The sequence below is a fragment of the Oryx dammah genome, unplaced genomic scaffold (assembly GCF_014754425.2).
Source record: "Oryx dammah isolate SB20612 unplaced genomic scaffold, SCBI_Odam_1.1 HiC_scaffold_28, whole genome shotgun sequence".
Classification (NCBI taxonomy): Eukaryota; Metazoa; Chordata; class Mammalia; order Artiodactyla; family Bovidae; genus Oryx; species Oryx dammah.
Genome location: NW_024070212.1, coordinates 83937986 through 83959921, shown reverse-complemented (window position 1 = coordinate 83959921; position 21936 = coordinate 83937986). Strand labels below are relative to the sequence as shown.

Sequence of the window (21936 nt, the reverse complement as noted above, 5' to 3'; positions counted from 1 at the left end):
AAGAACTGACTCATTTGAGAAGACCCTGATGCTGGGAAAGATTGAAGGCAAGAACAGAAGGGGACAAAAGAGGATGAGATGGTTGGATAGCATCACCGACTCGATGGATATGAGTTTGATTAAGCTACAGGAACCGTTGTTATATAGGGAAGCTTCGTGTGCTGCAGTCCATGAGGTCACAAAGAGTCGGACACAACTCAGCGACTGAACTGAACTGAAAGACCTCAAGCCAAATGCTCTTAAAGCAATATCTTTATTTTGAATGTATCTGTATTCTGAGTTAATGATATTCATACACTCTAAAATAGGGGAAGGAAATGGCACCCCACTCCAGTACTCTTGCCTGGAAAATCCCATGGACAGAGGAGCCTGGTGGGCTACAGTCCATGGGGTTGTGAAGAGTCAGACATGACTGAGTGACTTCACTTTCACTTTTTACTTTCACGCATTGGAGAAGGAAATGGCGACCCACTCTAGTGTTCTTGCCTGGAGAATCCCAGGGACAGGGAGCCTGGTGGGCTGCCGTCTATGAGGTCACACAGAGGTGGACATGACTGAAATGACTTAGCAGCAGCAGCAGCACCCTCTGAAATAGTGTCCCTATTTTTCCAACCCTCTGGTAGGCTGAATAATGAATCACAAAGATGCTCATGTTCTGATCTCTGGAACTGGTAAATAATTTTTGACAGACAGAATTTTGTAGATATGATGAAGTTAATGATTTTGATATGGGCTATCCTAGTGAACCCATTATAATCAGAAGAGTCTCTGTAAAAGAAGGCAAGGAGCACATTGAGAGAATACGTGAGGATGGTGGAAGAGAAGAAGCTACATTGATGGCTCTGAAAATGGAGGAAAGGGGCCTAAGTTCAGGGGTACAGGTAGCTTCTAGACTCTGGAAAATCCCATCAGTGGATTCTGCCCTAAAGCCTGGAAAGAGCCAGCCCTGCCCCAACCTTGACTTGATAAATGTTAGTTGTCTTAAGCACCAAGTTTGTGGTGATTTCTTACAGCAGCAATAATATATCAGAATTGCCTCATTTGCCCTCAAAGAACACTACTCAGGAAAACACTCAGGTTCCCTCACCTTTTCTATTTCCTGGAGATAAGCATCAATGAAGTCTCTTGCTTCAGCAGGATTCCAGTCTCTCTTGTGGTTTTCAATAATACGGGCAACAAACATTTTCAATTTCTCCATATTACTAAAGAGTGCTTGGTGCGGACCCGGAAGGAAATTCATTATCCTTGGAAACGTATTGTAGAACTGATGGAGAAAACAAAACAGTCTTAGAGACAAGTGGGTACCAGATTTCTACTTTTGAAGACAAGGAAACCATTGTATCTATGTATTTTCTTTGCTTACATTAACCCTTTGAATCAACCTTGTCTCATCTTCTCTGTCACACCCCTCTTCTTTCCCCTCTGGCAAAGCATTTCAGCACTCCATCCAAAAGAGAACCATTTTCAGACCACTTCTCAGTACTCCATGTGTTTGTCATTCTAGGACAAAGCCCCAACATTTCTTACCTAGGTGCTTTAAGGCCTCCCATCAATTTCCCTGATTCTCTCCTCAACCCCTATCCCAGTCTATTTTCCACTGAGCTGCCAGAGAGATCATTTAACAATTTAATCAGATCATTCAACTATTTATCTTTCAATCCTGCAAAGATTTTCCATGACATTTAGAGAAATTCTACATCATTGTCCTGGCCTGGAGCTCCACATGAGCTGGCCTCTTCCACGCCTGTGCCCTCTTCTGCTATCACTCGCTGCCATCTTACTCGCTCTTAGTCTTTCTAGTCCAGCTCCATTGGTCTCTGTGACAACATCAAGAATGGCAACGTTTAGTCTTGGATTTGCTATTCCTTCAATGAAGATTGGTCTTCCTCTGGAAATTGTATAACTCTAGCCTTTGTTTCATTCAGGTCAGCTCAAGTGTCACTTGCTTGGAGATATCTTACCTGATAATTCTATAATGCAGTGCTTCTGGAACCTCTTCCCATCCCCCTATTTTCTTTTATTATTTTTTTCATGGCATTTTTCTCTACTATGTGTGTATATATCTTTGTGTGTGCATAAAACACCTCTTTCTAGCTAGGTAGCTAGTTACATTCAACATAGATGCATGTTTGACTATCTGTGCGTTATGATGTATTCTTCATGTGGATAAGACATTTTTAAAATTAAGTGGATTTTGGATATATTTTCACTAAAAATATCTGGTAGAAAACAGATAGACCAACATAATGGAAAATTGCCTAGACTTAAAATGAAACATACATGCCTTTGACTGTTAGCTCTATTGCTTTCTAGCTATAAGGCTTGGGAATAATAAGGATATTAATGACAATAATGAAGATGATGATGTAATTTGAAGGACTTGGTGTAACCACGGCCATTGGGGCACCAGGATTATTCTCCTTACTCAATTACATGAGATATTGTACAGTTAACAACAGCCAGTGGATCATTACGTGGATTTGCTTAAGCATTCCCATATCTACTTGCACACATTAGCACACATGTGAAATTGTCAGGTAAACTACCTGATCTATTTTGGGTCTCTAAAAAGTGCATGTTACCCCCTGCCTCCTGACTCATCCAACCTTTCCAGGAATTTCTTTTCCCTGGGAATAGTCAATACATGCTCCTGGTTTCTGTCATAATAGGGCAGAAGAAAATGGAATTACTGAACAGGGGCTGGGGTTTAGCATGATTAGAAGTGACAATAAGGAATGTTATTCAAGAGAAATACTGACAACAATAATCCTAGTAGCTCATATTCATTATGTTCCTTTAATGTGCCAGGAATCATGCTAACTGCTTTATCAGTTTGGGTGAGATGGGTCCATCAAACTCTAGGAAGTGCTGCTTGTGAAAAATGATTACAAGTAAATCTTCCATTAGGTATACAAGGATTTACCTCAACACTTGGGGCTGATTTTCCCCTAGAAGTATCTTCCAAATAAAGAAAAGAGACTAAGAGACCAAGCAGATGAACAGAGCTTTTGACAGACTTAAAACCCTAGCAGGACAAAAGGAGACAGCAGGGACTACCAAGGACGGGGTGAGTGTTGAATGCCTTAAATCCATATCCTACAAATTTAGAAAACTGGTAATAACAAATGTGGACGGGCATGGAAATAGTACAATAGGTGGAAATCTGTAAGGATTTTTACAAACAGCTGAATACGCAAGAGAAAGGAATGGATGTGTCCACATGAACAACAGAATAAGAATCAAAAACACTAAAGTCAACAGATTGATTTCAAACAGGTTTGTGCTGAAGTCAATTTTAAAAGGTTACATTAGTTAAAAAGGAAAGAAAGACCCAATCTAATCTGTGATGGACATCAGCCTAATGTCTTTATGAAAGATAGCAAGTGACAACTGCCTCACCTGGCAGTACACTGATGTCTGCAGATTTAAGACCTCATCCAGCATCCTTAGCAGCTCCTGGAACTGATCATCCTGGTAGTCAAACCGCTCCCCGAAGGTGATGGAGCAAATAATATTGGAAACGGCATTGTTAATTGTGAAGTGAGGGTCAAAAGGCTGTCCTGGAGGCAGGAGAAGAAATGGAGCCTTCAAATAGGATTGTTTCTATTTTACAGAGATTCTACTCTGCGTACCATATGACACACCGACTACAGAACCACCTCTGAGACTGTAACCCCAGGGTCTGACAACCTCAGGGTCTAATAAGTATTCAGTCAATGCCTGGGAAGTCTAACTGATGACCAGGATTTAAAACCAATACTGTGTTTAATACCGATCTTTTTCTTAATTCATGAGCCCCATGAGGACAGGTCATGGTTAGCTGTTCCCTGTTATCCCCTCAGCACCCTACACAATACTGGGCTAGGGACAGACAGGTAGGCACTGGTGAATATCTGGCTAGTGAACGTATGAGCCACAGTCCCTGCACGTGTCCTATGACATGCTCACCGTTCTCCTCTCTTATCGTCTGGATGAGGTAGGAGGCCTCCTCCTGAATGCGTTCCTCTAAGCTCTTCTTTCCTAAACCAAAGTTCCTAAGAGTTGTCAGGGCAAACCTTCTTTGTTCCTTCCATAACTGGCCACTGGACATGATCAAGCCTGGGAAAAGAAAGCCAACATTATGAAAGAAAGCCAACAAGACATGTGATGTATCAGATGAAAGGAAGAAAAAGGGCTGCAAGGTACTTGAAAATGAATCAGAGAAATAGTCCCTAAGCAAGGATATAATGGCTTGAATTTACTGATTGCTTGCAGTGCTATGCATATTAGCATTTTTAATGCATTCTGGGATTTAGTACTCAGAAACTCTCTGATGAAATCATTAGTGTAAAACCAGCCCCCCCATTTTTTGATGAGAAAAATGAGGCACAGGAGATAAAAGTACATTCTACAAGGTTACACAGTTGGAGCAGTTAAATAGGCATTCATTTTCAAGTCTGCCTGACTCTGATGCCCATGCTTTGATTCCTTGTCACATACCATATTTAAGTGTTTGTTATGGTACATATTAAGTATGCACTTATGGACTAGACAAAATCAAAACTCATAAGGAGAAAGAGCTTAAATATCTTAAAAAAACAGATGAATCACCCAAGAAAGAATTGTGAATGTGTGCAGAAAGAAAATCACAGGCAAAGGATAAAAAAATCCATTATGAGGTGTGCAGAGAACTTCATTTATTTTATAACACAGGTGAGACCACTACCCTCTCAATTCTTCATTCCAGTACACTCTTCCTTCTAATATCTCCCTTTCACTTCCACCACCTTAGTGAAGTGGCCCTCCCTGCTGTTCAGTCCAGGATCCTTTTCAGCCTCACGCTGATGTGTCAGCAGCATGAGATGCTTTTTTCTTGAAACACCCTTTTCCAGTGGTGCCCAGGACACCACACTCTCCAGACTTTTCTGCTAATTCTCTGACTTCACAGAAATCATCATACCTTCAGTTACCTTATCTCCTATCAAGTTTTGAAATGATGGGCCTTTTCGAGCTTGGGTCAAACCCTCCTCTCTCTTACCCTTTCCTCCATTTCTGTGAAATCTCATCAGCTCCAAATATTTCAGATATCATCTACTGATGTGAACATCTATATCTGTGCCTTAGCTGCAGACACATAACCAATTGTCTGCTTGACTCTCTTGGTTTTATACTCAGCATATTCATGATTTTATTCATGATTTGCTCCATACAACTCCCCACCCAGGCCAGCCACACCTTGTCCTTCTCCATATCCTCCTTCTTTCCTTTACCTACTCATGTGGGTGTCTACCTCATTCTCCCTCTGTCTAGGTCATCATGTCCTATTGGATATGCCTCCTGAATAGCTTAAATCCATGTATTTTCACAGTCAGTCTCCTGGTCTAACCTACTGAACTGCCATTTCTTGACGCCTCGCTAATCCAGGCCACAACCTTCTCTCACCTAAAACGCTACAGTAGTCTCCTTCTCCTTTTATCCCATTCTTGACATTATAGCTTAGAGAAGTCTTTAAAATGCAGCATGTAAATATGATGATTTCTTTTTCTACTTAAACCATTCAGGAGCCTCTGTTGTTACTAGGATAAAAGCAACATCTTTAAACATGAACTCTTTCTGGCCAAAGTTAGCATCTTCATCTTCATTTAATTATCTCCATTTAATCTCTGTTCTTCCCACAATGGATACCTTTCAATTCCTCAGTTCACTGTCCTTCTTCCCACCTCATAAACTTTTCATTCTATTCCCTCTGCTGGATTGCTTATTCACTTTATTACTTGTCATTTACTTACAATAGCTTTTCCTGAGTCTCAGGACCAGATTCGATACCCATACTAAGTGAACCCTGCTCTTAACTTCATAACACTGAGGACTTAAATTATTATCTTACTTGATACTGTTTTTCTTAATAGCATGAAGCTTACAGAAAAATCAAGAATTTTTTTCTGTTCTACTCACTATTCTGTCACTGGTGCCTAGTCTTACTAGGTTCACATGGCAGATAATAGAGAAAATGAATGTAAAATAATGGGTGAACTATTTCAAAGCGGAATAGAGAAATACCTGGGGAAAAAAAAACTGCTGTTTTGTTAGAAGTATAGATTTAAGTTTTTCATTTAGATTTTTGAAAATGGAAGTCTATTTAATGACCATTCTAAGTATTCATGCCAAACTCTTTTAACATAGATAGAAGGTTTGAGACACCTTTGGGGCACAGCCTTAATAATAGAGCATAAGGAACTGGAGGCAAGAAGGGATCACTTAATCAAAAGGAACAAGCTGATCCACATCCATTTTCTAGGGGAAGATTTCTGAGCGGGAAAGCAGAAAGAGAGCCAGAGGACGCATTGCCTTTTCTCTGCTTAAACAACACATCACATCACTGAGTGATGAGGATACTTATTTATCAAAGCACCCAGAGTGAGTTCATGCAGGTAATGTCACTTCTCCCAAATCCCTGACATTAGGGCTGACTCTGCCAGGTGCCCTGAGGGGGTGCCTTCAACAGGGAAATGCGGGCACTCAGGCTCCTTATGAGGAGCTTGGTCCCTGGGATTGTTGGAGATACTTTCACAGGCCACAAGAATATCAAACATACACTTACCAATGTAACAGCTTACCTTTGTTGTTTATGATGCGCTCTTGGAGAGGCATTACAGGGCGGTTGGAGAAGTTTTGGCCTTGGTGGACAAGCGCTTCTTTAATTAAGGGCAATCCAGTTAAAAGAACGGAAGGAAATGCCCCCAAATCCAAGCTAAAAATGTTCCCATATTTCTTCATAAACTGAAAAATAGTAGAAGAGTCATAGTTACATATGCACATCTCTGTGTGTCCTGAAAGGGAGGGTATGTATAGCTTTGGCAGCCTATATTAAGGGGAATTTGTGTGTGTGTGTGTGTGTGTATGCGTGTGCCTTGGGCTGTTGGAAATATTTCTGCCTGTTTCCATTTCTCTTGGTCTCAACTAGACTTCAGTTTATTCTACTACAGGACACAGGCATTCATGATAAATACTTATCCATATGTTCATCTTACCTGGATTGAGTGAGCATATGTATCCTGAGATTAAGGCATAAAGATACAATAAAATAAGCAAAGTCTCTAACTTCAAGTGTCTTAGACTCTAGTGAAGGGAGAAAATTCAGCCCATGTGACTCACCAGAGAAGGCAGAGATGTGTTTAGTGAATGTCTGGGGTAGAAAGCATGGACTTCATAGTAAATCATATCTGCTTAACCACAAGACAGTGTTCCCTTCTTCAACAGGTTCTAGGTGGCACAAAATTCATTACGGGGCTCGGCCCAGTCATGGACAAGAACTCACTAGCTGGAGCTATGTTAACTCTACGGCTGGCTAGCTGTGAGATCTCGGGAAAGCTGTTTCATTTTTTTTGGAGCCTGTGCTCCCCACCTATAAGAGAGAGAAAATTATTGTTCCCTTACAGTTTCTGGGGTGGGGTAATTCCCTGGCTGTCCAGAGGTCAGGACTTGGACTTTAGTGCCATGGACATGGGCTTAATCCTGGACAGGGAACTAAAATCTCACAAGCAGGGAAGTGAGCTCTCTACACCCCTGAAAAAAGGAAATAAAGTTTCTGTGAGGAAGAAAGAGGACAACAATAGGAAAGACAGTTTGTTTTCTGATACTGGCAGCCAGCCACTCTAGACTCTGGGGAATTAATGGGCTCCGTGAGCAAAGGAGCATAGGTGTACTTGTTTAAGGAGGCAGACAGAGCAAAGAGAAGATGTACAGGGGAAAGGCACTGGTGGTCACAGCCAGACACATCCACTGGGTGCCATGCTAACCACCTTTCACCTTTTGTCTCATTTCCCTCACACCACCATATGGCAGTAATGATAGTCATGTTTTAGTAAGCAAAGTGAGTCATGGAGAAGAAACTTAGCCAAAGTGCCAAAGATATATGGGACTGTAGGTATTTGTGAGATTTAAGGACAAAGACATAAAGCTGAAATAGCACTGGGAACTTAGAGTTTACTGGATGTGACAGCAATAAACTGAGAATGAGAGTAACGGGGCAAGGAGAGGAAGTGGGAGAAAGCACTAATAAAGGAAGAGTGTGGGGGTGTGTCACAGACAGCCAAGGGACCCCAGGCTAGGAGAGGTGCCTGGACAGAATACATCTCACTTGTGCAGGGAGCTGGGATACAGTGTCAGAAAGGTGTTAGAATTAGACTAAGAATGTCTTAATGTCAAAAGGTGAGTGTTTAAGAACCTGGATTTTGAAGGCAAACAAATTGCTTCGTATCCAGCTTCCACTGGTTACTTTCTATGTTATATTTGGTTAAGCTATATAACTTCCCTCTGTCTCAGTTTCCAAAGGTATAAAATGAGGGCTGTTACAAATCTCATCATTAGGATTCTGCTGTTAGTAATCAAAACAGTAAAATTAATAATAATATTATGTATTATTATTGATGTATTTAGAGTGTATTTTAGCAAATAATTCTTGTAAGATATTGACAAAAAAATAGAGGGGACATGTCCAGAGAGTGATATCATTTCCCTATCATAGTCCAATAAGATTTTTTTCTTATTCACATAAATGATTCTATAGTAAGCCAGACAGCTATGGTAGAAAACGTTTAGAAAATGGGGCATGGGAAATTAGGAAGGTTCTCATCATGCCAAACAGATCAGCCAGTTTCTTCACTGCCTTCTCACTTTGTTTCAGCTCATGTCACTTCTCCAATTTAAAAATCTCCTGTCCACTTTACTCCACACAACCATTCTGTTCAAGTTCACCCAAATTTATTTCAGCATTCTATAGAGGTTATCCCCAAGGTTTCCTATTCACAATGAACCATTTAATGACATCTCACTTGGTTACCGAAAATGTATACCACACCTTTCATCACATACTCTCTTGTATTATGCTGTCATTTGGTAAGTATGTCATAAATGCCTATTGGATAAATGAAACCCTGAAAAATCAATTACCTGATACCTATATCATGAAAAGCAGCATAAGTAAAGACCAGATGTAAGTTTCAAGTTCTTGTTTGGCCATTATCAGTTTTGAATAACTTAGGCAAATCACTTAGTTTTTGACTCAGTGGACATGAGTTTGAGCATGCTCTGGGATTGGTGATGGACAGGGAAGCCTGGCATGCTGCAGTCCATGGGGTTGCAGAGTTAGACACGACTGAGTGACTGAAACTGATTGACTGCATAGCATGTAAGGTTTACAGCAAGCACTTAAAGCACAATATAAAGAGATGTACTAAAAAAAACTATGGATAAATTAAAAAGGAATTCTTAAAAAATATTCGTGTGACCCACACGAGAAAGGAGAAATAGAGGAACAAAAAACAAAGTGAAAAATAGAAAATAAATAGTAAAATGGCAGACTTAAGTGTTTATACAACAAAAATTACACTATATACAAATGATCTAGATTCACCAATCAAAAGAGATATGGGTAGAACGAAACAATGAGCCACTTATATGTTATATATAAAAACTCATTTCAAGTATAAGCATATAAGTAGGTCAAAAGTGTAAAACTGGAGAAGCATGTGCTACACAAATACAAATCAAAAGAGAGCTGGCGTGGCTATATTATATCAAATAAAATTCAGGCAAAGAAAATCATCAGGGATAAAGAATGACATTATGCAATAATTAAAGAGCCAGTTCACGAAGATGAGATGACAATTTTAATGTGCATGAGCCAAATAAAAGAGCTGCCAAGTAAATACAGTAAAACTACCAGAACTGACCAAACACAGAAATAAACCTCTAATTATAGCTGGAAACTTAACACGCCTCTCCTAGTGATTAATAGAATGAGTAGATAAGAAGTCAGCAAGGGTATGGAAACACTAAAGAACACACTCATCTTTTCAAGCCTAACTGACATATGGTACAGAGCGCTCCACACAGCAGCAGCAGAAGAATTTTTTTTTTAAGTGTCTATCATGGGTCATAAAACCAACCTTTACACATTTGTTCAAAGTTGAAATCATATAGTATATATCAAATGACCCTAATGAACGCCAACTGTAAATCAACAGAAAGAAAAGAGAAAATCTTCCAATACTTGGAAATTAAAAAACACATTTCTTAAAGAAAGGTACAGGTTTAAGAGCCTAGCATTCTAGCTTTAAAATTCTATATTTTAATCATATCACTTAATGCTACTTAATGACATTTTTAAATGAATATTTTAGTGAGAGTGGACTGTTTATGGAGGAGCCTGAAAGTGAGGGGCTCTGTCCTTGTGGGGATGGAAGCAATGTGGTTGAAAAAGGGTGAGGATTTAGGTGGTGATTGCTCAGCAGGTAAAGAATCCACCTGTAGTGCAGGAGACACAGGAGATTTGGGCTTGATTCCTGGGTCTGAAAGATCCCCTGGAAAAGGAAAGGCAACCCACTTCACTTTTCTTGCTTGAAAAAATCCCATGGATAGAGGACCCTTGCAGGCTACCATTCATGGAGTCACAGAGAGAGAGGCAGGACTGAGATACTAGGCACACGCACACACATCCTCATTTTACACTTAGAAAAGGGAACCTCCAAAGGGGGAAATATAGCATCTCTCCTCCCCCTACCATGGATAAAATTATTAAAAAGACAAAATTATCATACTGTAAATTGAATGTCCCAGTAATATGTAACAAGACACAACTAAATGACTTACAAATGTATTATATCTGTCATCCTCAAGGCTCTAATAAATGAAACTGAAGGAAGACACAGGGTCACCTAGTCAGTCAAAAACATTTACTGAGAATGCAGAGGGGGTTCTGAACTATACTCTATCCAAGTATCCCTAACAGGAAAGAAATTATGCAGATACCCAAGCTCCTGGAAGCATATGAGACTTCAGATGAGTGCTACAGTTCAATATTTACACTTCTTTCCATCAGCTAGATGGACTGAGAAGCAAGTTTTGCTTTGTACATTACACCTGCAGCCCCTCACTCCCCCAAAGCGCATGGAGTCGGGATTCCTAAATTGTAAACAGTAAACAATAGGCAATGGCACCCCACTCCAGTACTCCTGCCTGGAAAATCCCATGGACTGAGGAGCCTGGTGGGCTACAGTCCATGGGGTCGCACAGAGTAGGACACAACTGAGTGACTTCACTTTCATGCATTGGAGAAGGAAATGGCAACCCACTCCAGTGTTCTTGCCTGGAGAAGCCCAGGGACGGGGGAGCCTGGTGGGCTGCCGTCTATGGGGTCGCACAGAGTCGGACACGACTGAAACGGCTTAGCAGCAGCAGCAGCAACAAACAGTTCACCCCTAGAAAGCACAGCTGGAATCATTCCACATGACGGTGAGGAAAGAGAAGCTCAAAGCAGGGTGTACCCGGTTCCCTGTTCCCGACTGAATGCCTCAGAGGCCCCCATGCTCCGGCCCTCGGTACCCGGAAGGCCCTTGTCCTGCAGGTCAGGGTCAAGACGTGGCCCTGACACCTTCGCCCGCTCCTACCTGCTGCAGCTTCAGGTGCCACTTCTCAGGGTCCAGCTGGAGCAAATTGCCTATGAAGGGCAGGCGGGGGGGCCCCGGCGGGTAGTTCTTTGGATGCCGTCTTTTGGTGAAATCAACAAAGAGGAGAAAGGCGAGTGTCCCCAGCAGGACGGTGCCAGGACGGAGAGCCGCCCAGAGGGCCGCCCCCAGGGAGCTCAGGGCCTCCAGCATCACTGCGATGTCTGGTTTCGCTTCTGTGAGGGTCTGTGCGTCCGTGCTCTCAGCCCGGTTCCCAGGCCCCGCCCCATCCTACTGTCTCACCCCGCCCTTCCCTCCTCCCACCGCGGCTCTTCCCTTCCCGCAGCGCTCAGCTAAGGCCCACCCCTGGCTCCCTGTGGCGCCGGGTCCACCTTACCCCTCCTTGCCTTTCCCCAGGTCCTGCCTCCTCCTCCCTTCGCCCCAGCTTTCCCCCACCTGAGTTTGTTCTTCTCTGGGCTGGAGCCCAGCCTGCCTGCTACCCACTAGACGTCAAGCGTGGGATTCCCTGGAGAACCTGCCTGGATGTCAGAAAAGGCTAGGCTGGGAGGTGTTTTTTATTTCTGTCTAAAGAATATTCACAGCCTTAACGTTGAGAGTTAAGTTTTATTCCATGAGAATTTTAGGACTTCAAGCCTGGGAGACAGCAACTCAACTAACCCGGAAAGAACTTCTCAGAGGAGGGGGCATGATTTGGGTGATGGGAGTCCCTTGGACTGCAAGGAGATCCAACCAGTCCATTCTGAAGGAGATCAGCCCTGGGATTTCTTTGGAAGGAATGATGCTGAAGCTGAAACTCCAGTACTTTGCCCACCTCATGCGAAGAGTTGACTCACTGGAAAAGACTCTGATGCTGGGAGGGATTGGGGGCAGGAGGAGAAGGGGACAAGAGAGGATGAGATGGCTGGATGGCATCACTGACTCGATGGACGTGAGTCTGGTAAACTCCGGGAGTTGGTGATGGACAGGGAGGCCTGGCGTGCTGTGATTCATGGAGTTGCAGAGTCGGACACGACTGAGTGACTGAACTGAACTGAATGGCAACCCATTCCAGTGTTCTTGCCTGGAGATTCCCAGGGACAGAGGAGCCTGGTGGGCTGCTGTCTATGGGGTCGCACAGAGTGGGACACGACTGAAGCAACTTCGCAGCAGCAGCAGTGTGGTGTGGGCAGGAACCAGATTATGCAGAAGTCTTGCAACAAAGGGCAGGTAGTCTGAATGGCAAAGTGTGAAAGTAAATTCGCTCAGTCGTGTCCGACTCTTTGCGACCCCATGGACTGTAGCCTACCAGGCTCCTCCCTCCATGGGATTCTCCAGGCAAGAGTACTGGAGTGGGTTGCCGTTTCCTTCTCCAGGGGATCTTCCCAACCCAGGGATCGAACCCGGTATCCCTCATTCCAGGCAGACGTTTTAACCTCTGAGCCACCAGGGAAGATTATTGTTAATTAAAGGAAAACCAGATATCTCAAGTTAAGGAATTCAGCGCTTTTCTGTGTGTGGGAAAATGCAAGAGTCTGGGCTCACTGACATCATTCCTTTGACAGACACCTCACCTATCTGGGGCCAGTATCCAGTGTCTTCACACCCTGAGTTTCCTCAGGGCTCACCATGGGGAGTGGCAGCAGTGTGATGGCTGCTAGGTGGCAGACATTCTTTCTTTCCTGAGTTCCCTCAAGGGTCATCAGCTCACCATCTGCAGTGGCTGCAATCGCTGATGCCTTTGACTGACATCCTTTGTTTAGTGATACGGCAGGAAATATTCCATTTCTCTTTAGTTGGTTTGTTTTTTCTTTTGCTCTCTTTAGAGAGCCTCTCATTCTGAGACCAAGGGGGCTCTAAGGTTTATGGTTTTGTCGTATTTCAGAGAGGTCCGCAGGCACTTGAGCTTCCTATTTTTCTATCAACTTTTCATGAAAGGATTGGAACCTAGCCTGGTGAACCATCAGAAAACCAGCATCCTCTGATGTTTCTTGTGAGCTACTCTACAATAAGGCACTGAACTCTCCACACAAACTGCTTCAGTGAAAAAATATGCAGGTGAATTCTTTGTTCCATCTAGCAGTTAAGGAAAAGTAAACATCTTTTCAAGCAAAGTTTGACGGAATTTGTTGCTAGTAGACCTGCCTTACAATAATGTTTAGGTCTTTAGGAAGAAGGAAAGATATATAGGTCAGAAACACTGATCTAAATAAAGAACACTAGAGAAAAAATAAAGTTATATTTAAATCTTACTTTTTCTTAATAGAGCTGATAATAGAGTGTGTTAACAATAGAAATAGCAACAATGTATTTGGTGATTTTATCATATAGATAAGTGATATGAAAGATGCAATGTTGGCTGAGCAGAAGGAAGGGATTAGGCACATTCCATTAAGGTCCTTGAACTTCGAATTAAGCAGTGTAGTACTATTTGAAGCTAGATTTGAATTAGTTGGAAATGTATACTGTGAACTATAGGTCAATAACTGAAGTTTTAAAAAAGAAATATAATCAATGTGCTAAGACAGAAGAGAAAATGGAGTTTTACAAAGTAGTTAAAACCAAAGAAGAGAGGAAAAAGAGTGAAAGACAAAAAAGAAACAAAAATTAAATGCAATGAATAGAAAACAGTAATGACTATGGTAGATAATCTGTATCAATAACCACATTAAATGTTAATATTCCAAACACATTAATTAAAAGAAGTTTATCAGAGTCCATCAAAAAAAAGACCAAGATGCTTCATTATCAAAATACGGAAACACAATTTATTTTTGTAGGTGTTGAATCCTGAGACTTTGCTGAATTCATTTATTATTTCTATCAGTTTTTCTGTATGTGTAATCTTTAGGGTTTTCTAGATATTAATATGGGTTTCCCATTTGGTGCAGTGGTCAAGAATTGACTGCCAATGTAGGAGACACAGAGAGACCCAGGTCGATCACTGGGTCTGGAAAATCCCCTGGAGAAGGAAATGGCAACCCATTCCTGTATTCTTGAGTGAAAAATTCCATGGACAGAGGAGCACAGTCAGCTACAGTCCGTGGGGTCACAAAGAGTCAGACATGAGTGAGCACAAATACACACACACACACACACACACACACATATTAAAACAATGTTATCTGCACACAGAGATAGTATTAGCTCAGCAACAAAAAGAACAAGACACTTAGGAATAACTTAAGCAAGAAGGCAAAGGACTTATACATTGAAAATGTAAAATATTGCTCAGCAAAATTGAAGAAGATGCAGATATGGAAAGACATCTCATGTTCAAAACTGAAAGACAATATTATTAAATTGCTCATGTTAGTCAATACAATTCCTATCAAAAGCCTAAAGGTATTTTTTTACAGAAATAGAAAATATAATATCTATATGAAACCACAAAGACTCTGAATAGTCAAAACAACCTTGGACACCTCACATTTTTGTCTATGAGCTGTCTATTAGATAACTGAGAGAAGTGAAATCATGTAATATTTGTCCTTCTGTGGCTGGCTTATTTCACTTAGCATAAAGTTCTCAAGGTTCATCTATTTCTAGAATTTGAAAAGATTTCTTTCTTCTTATTGGCAGAAGAATATTTCATTGTATGTATAGTCCACATTTTCATTATCCACTCATTCATTAATGGACATTTAGCTTATATCCACCTCTTGATTATTATGAATAATGGTGCTGTGAAATGAAAATATCTCTTCAAAATTCTGATTTTCCTTCTTGTGGATAAATGTCCAGTAATCACACTAGTGGATCATAGGGGAGATCTATTTTTAATTTTAAAGACTCTGTATGCTGTTTTCTGTAGTGGCTGCACCATTTTACATTCTTACCAATGGTGCACAAGTCTCCCAATTTGCCCACACTAGTAGTTTCCTGGGACTGGAGGAAGGGAGAAAATGCACATTTTCTGTTCCATGGGAAAAGAGTTCCAGCCATGTGAGATGGAAAATTTCTAGAGTTCATGTGTGAAACACAATGCTTAGAGTTAACACTACTGTACTATACACTTGAAAATGAGAGTGTTAATCCCTCATGTCCAGAGTCGTGTCCAGCTCTTTGCGACGCTATGGACTGCAGCCCATCAGTCTCCTCTGTCCATAGAATTCTCCAGGCAAGATACTGGAGTGGGTTGCCATTTCCTCCTCGAGGGCATCTTCCTGACCCAGGGATTGAACTTGGGTCTCCTACATTGTAGGCAGACTGTTTACCGTCTAAGCCACCAGGGAAGCCAGATCGCTAGATTCAGAGTCCAGAGTGCTAATCATTACACCATGGGACCCCAGAGCTGGTGGTTTACTGTACACTTAAAATTTTATAAACCAGGTAGATCTCCTGTTATTTGTTTTTGATTACACACACACACACACACACACACACAAACCCAACTATACATTGTCTAGGACAGACTGACTTTAAATATGGAGACACAAACAGATTGAAATTAAAGGGTTGGAGGAAGATATACCATGGTAACACCAATCAAAAGAAAACTGGAGTAACTGTATATTGCTGATATCAGAGCAAGGAAAATATTAATTAACTGTAAAAGGGCATTACATAATGATAAAGGGTCAATTCTCCAAGAAGACATAGCAATTCTATAATGTATATACACCTAATGATGGAGCTTCAAAAAACATGCAGGCAAACTGTTGGAACTGCAGGGAAAAATAGATGACTTTACCGTTATAATTAGAGACTTGAATATCCCTCTACTATCAATGGAGAGAACAAGAGGCAGAAAACAAATAAAAGCAAAGTTGAACCATGCAGCATTATCAGTTACCTGGATCCAACTTATACACATAGAACTTATCATCCAGCAAGAGCAGCATGCATATTCTCCTCAAGCTCATGTACAATATTCAAGAAATAGGCCATATTCTAATATCCAACATACTTTATTAAATATCAATATAGAAATCACACAAATTTTGCTTTCATAACAAAACAGAGTTAACTAGAAATCAATAATGGAATAATAGGTAGAAAACTTCAAACTAACTGACTATTTAATAACACACAGAAATAAACATGGCTCAAAGAAGAAATCTCCAAAAAATAAAAAAAATCTTTGAACAAATGAAAATAAAGCTTATCAATATGTGTGGATACAGTGAAAAGAGTGATTTGAGGAAAATTTATACCATTCAATGCATATATTAGAAAGAAGAGAAGACTAAAATAAACAATCTAACCTTCTAGATTCTAGAAAAAGAACAGAAAATTAAATCCAAAGAAAGGACAAGAAAATAAATAATAAAAATCAGTGCAGTGTTAAATCAAACTGAAAATAGGAAAACAATAGAAAAATGAACAAAAGCAAAAGTTAAAAAAAAATTTTTTTAATTGGCAAATGTCTAGCCAAGTTAACTAAGAAAAGAGGGCGTTAATTATTATCATAAATGAACAAGTGCCATCACTACTAATCTCATGGACATTATAAGAAGTAAATGTTATGAATAACTCTATGCCCACAAATTTGAAAACATAGATGAAGTGGGCCAACTCATTGAGACACAGTCTGCAAAAACTCGCATAAGGAGAACAAGAGATCTCAATAGCCTTGTATCTATTAAAGAAAAAAATAAATCATTAATAAATGTACAAAAGTGAAAATACAGATCCAGAAACTTTCAAAGATATATTGTACTAAATGTTAAGAAGCAAATTACAGTAAGTTGCTACAATCTATTCTACAAAAGCAAAGCATAGAAAATGCTTTATAATTCAGTCCTTGAGACTAGCATTACACTAATTAAAAAAAAAAAAAACAGTCAAAGACATCAGGAGAAGGAAAATTCGTATTTCTTGTGAACATAGTTGCAAAAATCTTCAAACTGGTATTGGTAAATCAAATCCAGAGATGTATACAAAGCAGTATACAGCATGATCAAGAGGGATTTTCTGCTAGACATGCAAAGTGGACTCCATATTTGAAATTCAATTGATGTATCTCCATCACATCAACAGGCTAAAGAAAAATATATGATTCTATCAATAGATTCTATCATTAGATGACACTACTATAATGGAAGAAAACTAAGAGGAACTAAAGAGTCTCTTGATGAAAGTGAAAGAGGAGAGTGAAAAAGCTGGCTTAAAACTCAACATTCAAAATTATGATCATGGCATCTGGTCCCATTACTTCATAGCAAATAGATGGGGAAAAATTGGAACAGTGACAGATTTTATTTTCTTGGGCTCCATATCACTGAGGGACGGTGACTGAAGCCAAGAAATTAAAAGATACTCCTTGGAAGAACAGCTTTGACAAACCTAGACAGTGTATGAAAAAGCAGAGACATCACTTTGTTGACAAAGATCTGAATAGTTAGAGCTATGGATTTTCCTGTAGCCATGTATGGATTTGTGAGTTGAACCATAAAGAAGGCAGAGTGCCAAAGAATTGCTGCTTTTGAACTGTGGTGCTAGAGAAGACTCTTGAGAGTCCCTTGAAGAGCAAGGAGATCAAACTGTCAATCCTAAAGGAAAGCAATCCTGAATATGCATTGGAAGGACTGATACTGAGACAGAAGCTCCAATACTTTGGCTACCTGATGCAAAGAGCTGACTCACTGAAAAGTCCTGATGATGGGAAAGATTGAAGGCAAAAGGAGAAGGGGGCAGCAGAAGATGAGATGGCTGGATGGCATCACTGATTCAACGGACATGAGTTTGAGCAAACTCAGGGAGGTAGTGAAGCACAGGGAAGCCTAGAAAGCTACAGTTAATGGGGTCACAAAGAGACATGACTTAGTGACTGAACAACAAATCAATAAATGCAGAAAAAGTATTTGACAAATTCCAACATCCATTCACAATAAAAACTCTTAGCTAATGAAGAATAGAAGGAAACGTCCTCAAGTTGAAAAATAATATCTACAAAAAACTCATGGCTAACACCATAGTGTCAAGGTTGAGAAACCAGATGCTTTCTCTATTATAAGATCAGTAAAAAGGTATACGTGGCCTCTTTGACCATCTTATTCAACATTGTACCTATAGTCCTAGCTAATACACTATGACAAAGACAAGGAAACAAATGCTGTATTTAGATTATAAAGAAAAAAACAAAATGTCTCTGTAGACAATCACAAAGAATTAACAAAATGTCTCCTAGAACTAGTAAGCAATGATAGCAAGGTTGGAGGATAGAGTCTTGGATTATACTACAGAAGCATTCATTAAACAAAAAATTAACACAGAAAAGTTAATTTCTTTCTTAAGTACCAGAAATGAACAATTGTAGTTTGAAATTAAAAACTTACTCCCAATGCAAAATATTAATAATAGGAGAAAAATGTGTGAGGAATAAAGAATGGGTATAGGGGAACTCTCTATTTCTCACTCATATTTTTCTCTGTAAATCTGTAAAACAAAATTGACAATCTGATTCTAAAAAGTTTATGTAGAAAGGCAAAAACCTAGAATAGTAAACACAAAATTGGAGTAACTGTTCAGGTAACAATTTTGGGGGACTGATACCATTGACTTCAAGATGTACTATTAAGTTGCATATATCAGGGTATGTGGTATTGGTGGAAGAAGACATACAGGTCATTGTTGTTGTTTAGTCACTCAGTCATGTCCGACTCTTTGCGACCCCGTGAACTATAGCCCACCAGGCTCCTCTGTCCATGGAATTCTTCAGGCAAGTATACTGGAGTGGGTTGCCATTTCCTTCTCCATATAGGTCATTAGAAAAGAATAAAGATCCCAGTAATAGAAAAATATAGTCCTTTGACAAAGGAGCAAATGCAGTTCAATGGAAAAAGGGTAATAATCATACAAGTGGTGCTGGAACACTGGACATCTCTATGCAAATAGGAATCTGGACACAGATCTTACATTTCTTACAAAAGATGACTCAAAATGGATCACAGACCTACATGTAAAATTCAAAGCTAAAACTCCAAGAAGATAACATAGGAAAATGCTGAGATGACCTTCAGCTCTTGTCAATGATTTTTGATAAACACCAAAATCATGAGCTATGAAAGAAAAAGAGTAATTTAGACTTCATTAAGATTTTTAAAATCCTACTTATCTGCAAGTGCACTTTTGAAAATTAGAAGAAGTGCATGCCGTATTTCTTTCAGAGAGTAACTGAAAGAGAGTAACTGTTCAGGTAACTATTGTTACCTGAACTGAGAGTAACTGTTCAGGTAACTATTGTTAGGAACTTCCTCTTCCTGTAGTCTATAGGAAGGACAGTAATTGCTCTGTGAACCCATTGAGGAAGAAATCAAATGGCCTAGGGAAAAAAAATAGAAATAACTAGAGGCTTTATCTGAGAAATCATAAAGCTTACAATTATACTTTAAAAAATTTTTATTTTTAATTAGAGCATAATTGCTTTACAACGTTGTGTTGGTTTCTGTCAGACAACATGAATCAGCCATCAGCATGGTTCAGTTGTCGCTCAGTCATGTCTGACTGTTTGCAACCCCATGGACTGCAGCACGCTAGGCTTCCCTGTCCATCACCAACTCCTGGAAGTCCCTCAAACTCATGTCCATTGAGTCAGTGATGCCATCCAACCATCTCATCCTCTGTCATTCCATTCTCCTCCTGCCTTTAATCTTTCCCAGCATCAGGATCTTTTCAAATGAGTCAGTTCTTCACATCAGGTGGCCAAAGTATTGGAGCTTCAGCATCAGCATCGGTCCTTCCAATGAATATTCAGGACTGATTTCCTTTAGGATTGACTGGCTTGATCTTGCAGTCCAAGGGACACTCAAGAGTTTTCTCCAACACTACAGTTCAAAAGCATCAAATTTTGGCACTCAGCTTTCTTTATGGTCCTGCTCTCACATGTCTACATGTCTACAGTAGACATGTCCATACATGGTCTACTGGAAAAACCATAGCTTTGACTAGACAGACCTTTATTGACAAAGTAATGTCTCTGCTCTTTAATATGCTGTCTATGTTGGTCATAGCTTTTCTTCCAAGGAGCAAGTGTCTTTTCCTTTCATGGCTGCAGTCACCATCTGCAGTGATTTTGAATCCCAAGAAAATAAAGTCTCTCACTGTTTCCATTGTTTCCCCATCTATCTGCCTTGGAGTAATGGAACCGGATGCCATGATCTTAGATTTTTGAAAGTTGAGTTTTAAGTCAACTTGTTCATTCTCCTCTTTCACCTTCATTGACAGGCTCCTCAGTTCCTGTTCACTTTCTGCCATAAGGCTGGTGTCATCTGCATCTCTGAGGTTATTGATATTTCTTCTGGCATTCTTGATTCCAGCTTGGGCTTCATCTAACCTGGCATTTCACATGGTGTACTCTGCATATAAGTTAAATAAGCAGGGTGAAAATATATAGTCTTGACATACTCCTTTCCCAATTTGGAAACAGTTCATTGTTCCATGTCCAGTTCTAACTGTTGCTTCTTGACCTGCATTCAGATTTCTCAGGAGGCAGGTGAGGTGGTCTGGTAGTCCCATCTCTTGAAGAATTTTTCACAGATTGTTGTGACTCACACAACGGGGCTTTGGCATAGTCAAAAAAGCAGAAGTAGATGTTTTTCTGGAACTCTCTTGCTTTTTTGATGAATCACATATCGCTTCCCTCTTGAGTTCCCCGCCTCCCCTTCTGGGTTGTCACAGAGCACTGGCTGTGCTCTCGGTGTTACGCAGCAGCTTCCCACTAGCTATTTATCTTATACATGGTAGGGTATTCATTTCAATACCACCCTCTCAATTTGTCCCACCCTTTCCTTCCTCAGCTGTGTCCACAAGTCCATTCTCTACATCTGTGTGTTTATCTGTACTCTGCAAATAGGTTTATCACTGTTGTTTTTATAGATTCTATATATATGCATTAATATAGGATATTTGTTTTTCTCTGACTTACTGCAGTCTGTATGACAGGCTTCAGGCTCGTCCACCTCATTTCAGCTGAATCAAATTTATTCCTTTTTATGGCTGAGTAATATTCCATTGTATATGTGTACCCCAACTTCTTTACCATTCATTTGTTGATGAACATCTAGATTGTTTCCTCATCCTGGCTATTGCAAATAGTGCTTCAGTGAACACTAGGATACATATGCCTTTTTGAATTATGTTTTTTTCAGGATATATGCCCACGAGTGGGATTGATGGGTCATTGTTGCTGTTCAGTTACTAAGTCATGTCTGACTCTTTCTGACTCCATGGACTGCAGCACACCATACATCCCTGTCCTTCACTATCACCCAGAGTTTGCTCAAACTCATGTTCATAGAGTCAGTGATGCCATCCAAATCCTCATCTTCTGTTCTCCTCTTCTCCTCCCATCCTCAATCTTTCCCAGAATCAGGATCTTTTCCAAAGAGTCAACTCTTCATTTCTGTTGGCCAAAGTACTGGACCTTCTGCTTCAGCATCAGTCCTTCCAGTGAATATTCTGGGTTGATTTCCTTTAGGGTTGACTGATTTGATCTCTTTGCAGTCCAAGGGACTCTCAAGAGTCTGCAACACCACAGTTCAAAAGCATCAATTCTTCAGTATTCAGTATT

The 21936-nt window shown here is 40.3% G+C and overlaps 1 protein-coding gene across 3 annotated transcripts in view; it reads right to left on the bottom strand.

Annotated features, from left to right (window-relative positions):
- LOC120857079 (cytochrome P450 2J2-like) overlaps positions 1-11828 on the bottom strand; it is a 31528-nt gene extending 19700 nt beyond the window's left edge. The window contains exons 1-5 of one of the 3 annotated variants that reach the window (XM_040232728.1): positions 11430-11828; positions 6597-6759; positions 3949-4098; positions 3400-3560; positions 1088-1264 (exon numbers count right to left, since the gene is read on the bottom strand). In XM_040232728.1, coding sequence (XP_040088662.1) covers positions 1088-1264; positions 3400-3560; positions 3949-4098; positions 6597-6759; positions 11430-11639 — 861 coding nt within the window. In that variant the 5' untranslated portion in view covers positions 11640-11828. Of the gene's footprint in view, positions 1-1087; positions 1265-3399; positions 3561-3948; positions 4099-6596; positions 6760-7134; positions 8459-11429 lie in introns of those variants that run through there. The other 2 variants (XM_040232726.1, XM_040232727.1) reach the window with 2 other exon arrangements.
- Positions 11829-21936: the final 10108 nt, after the last annotated feature.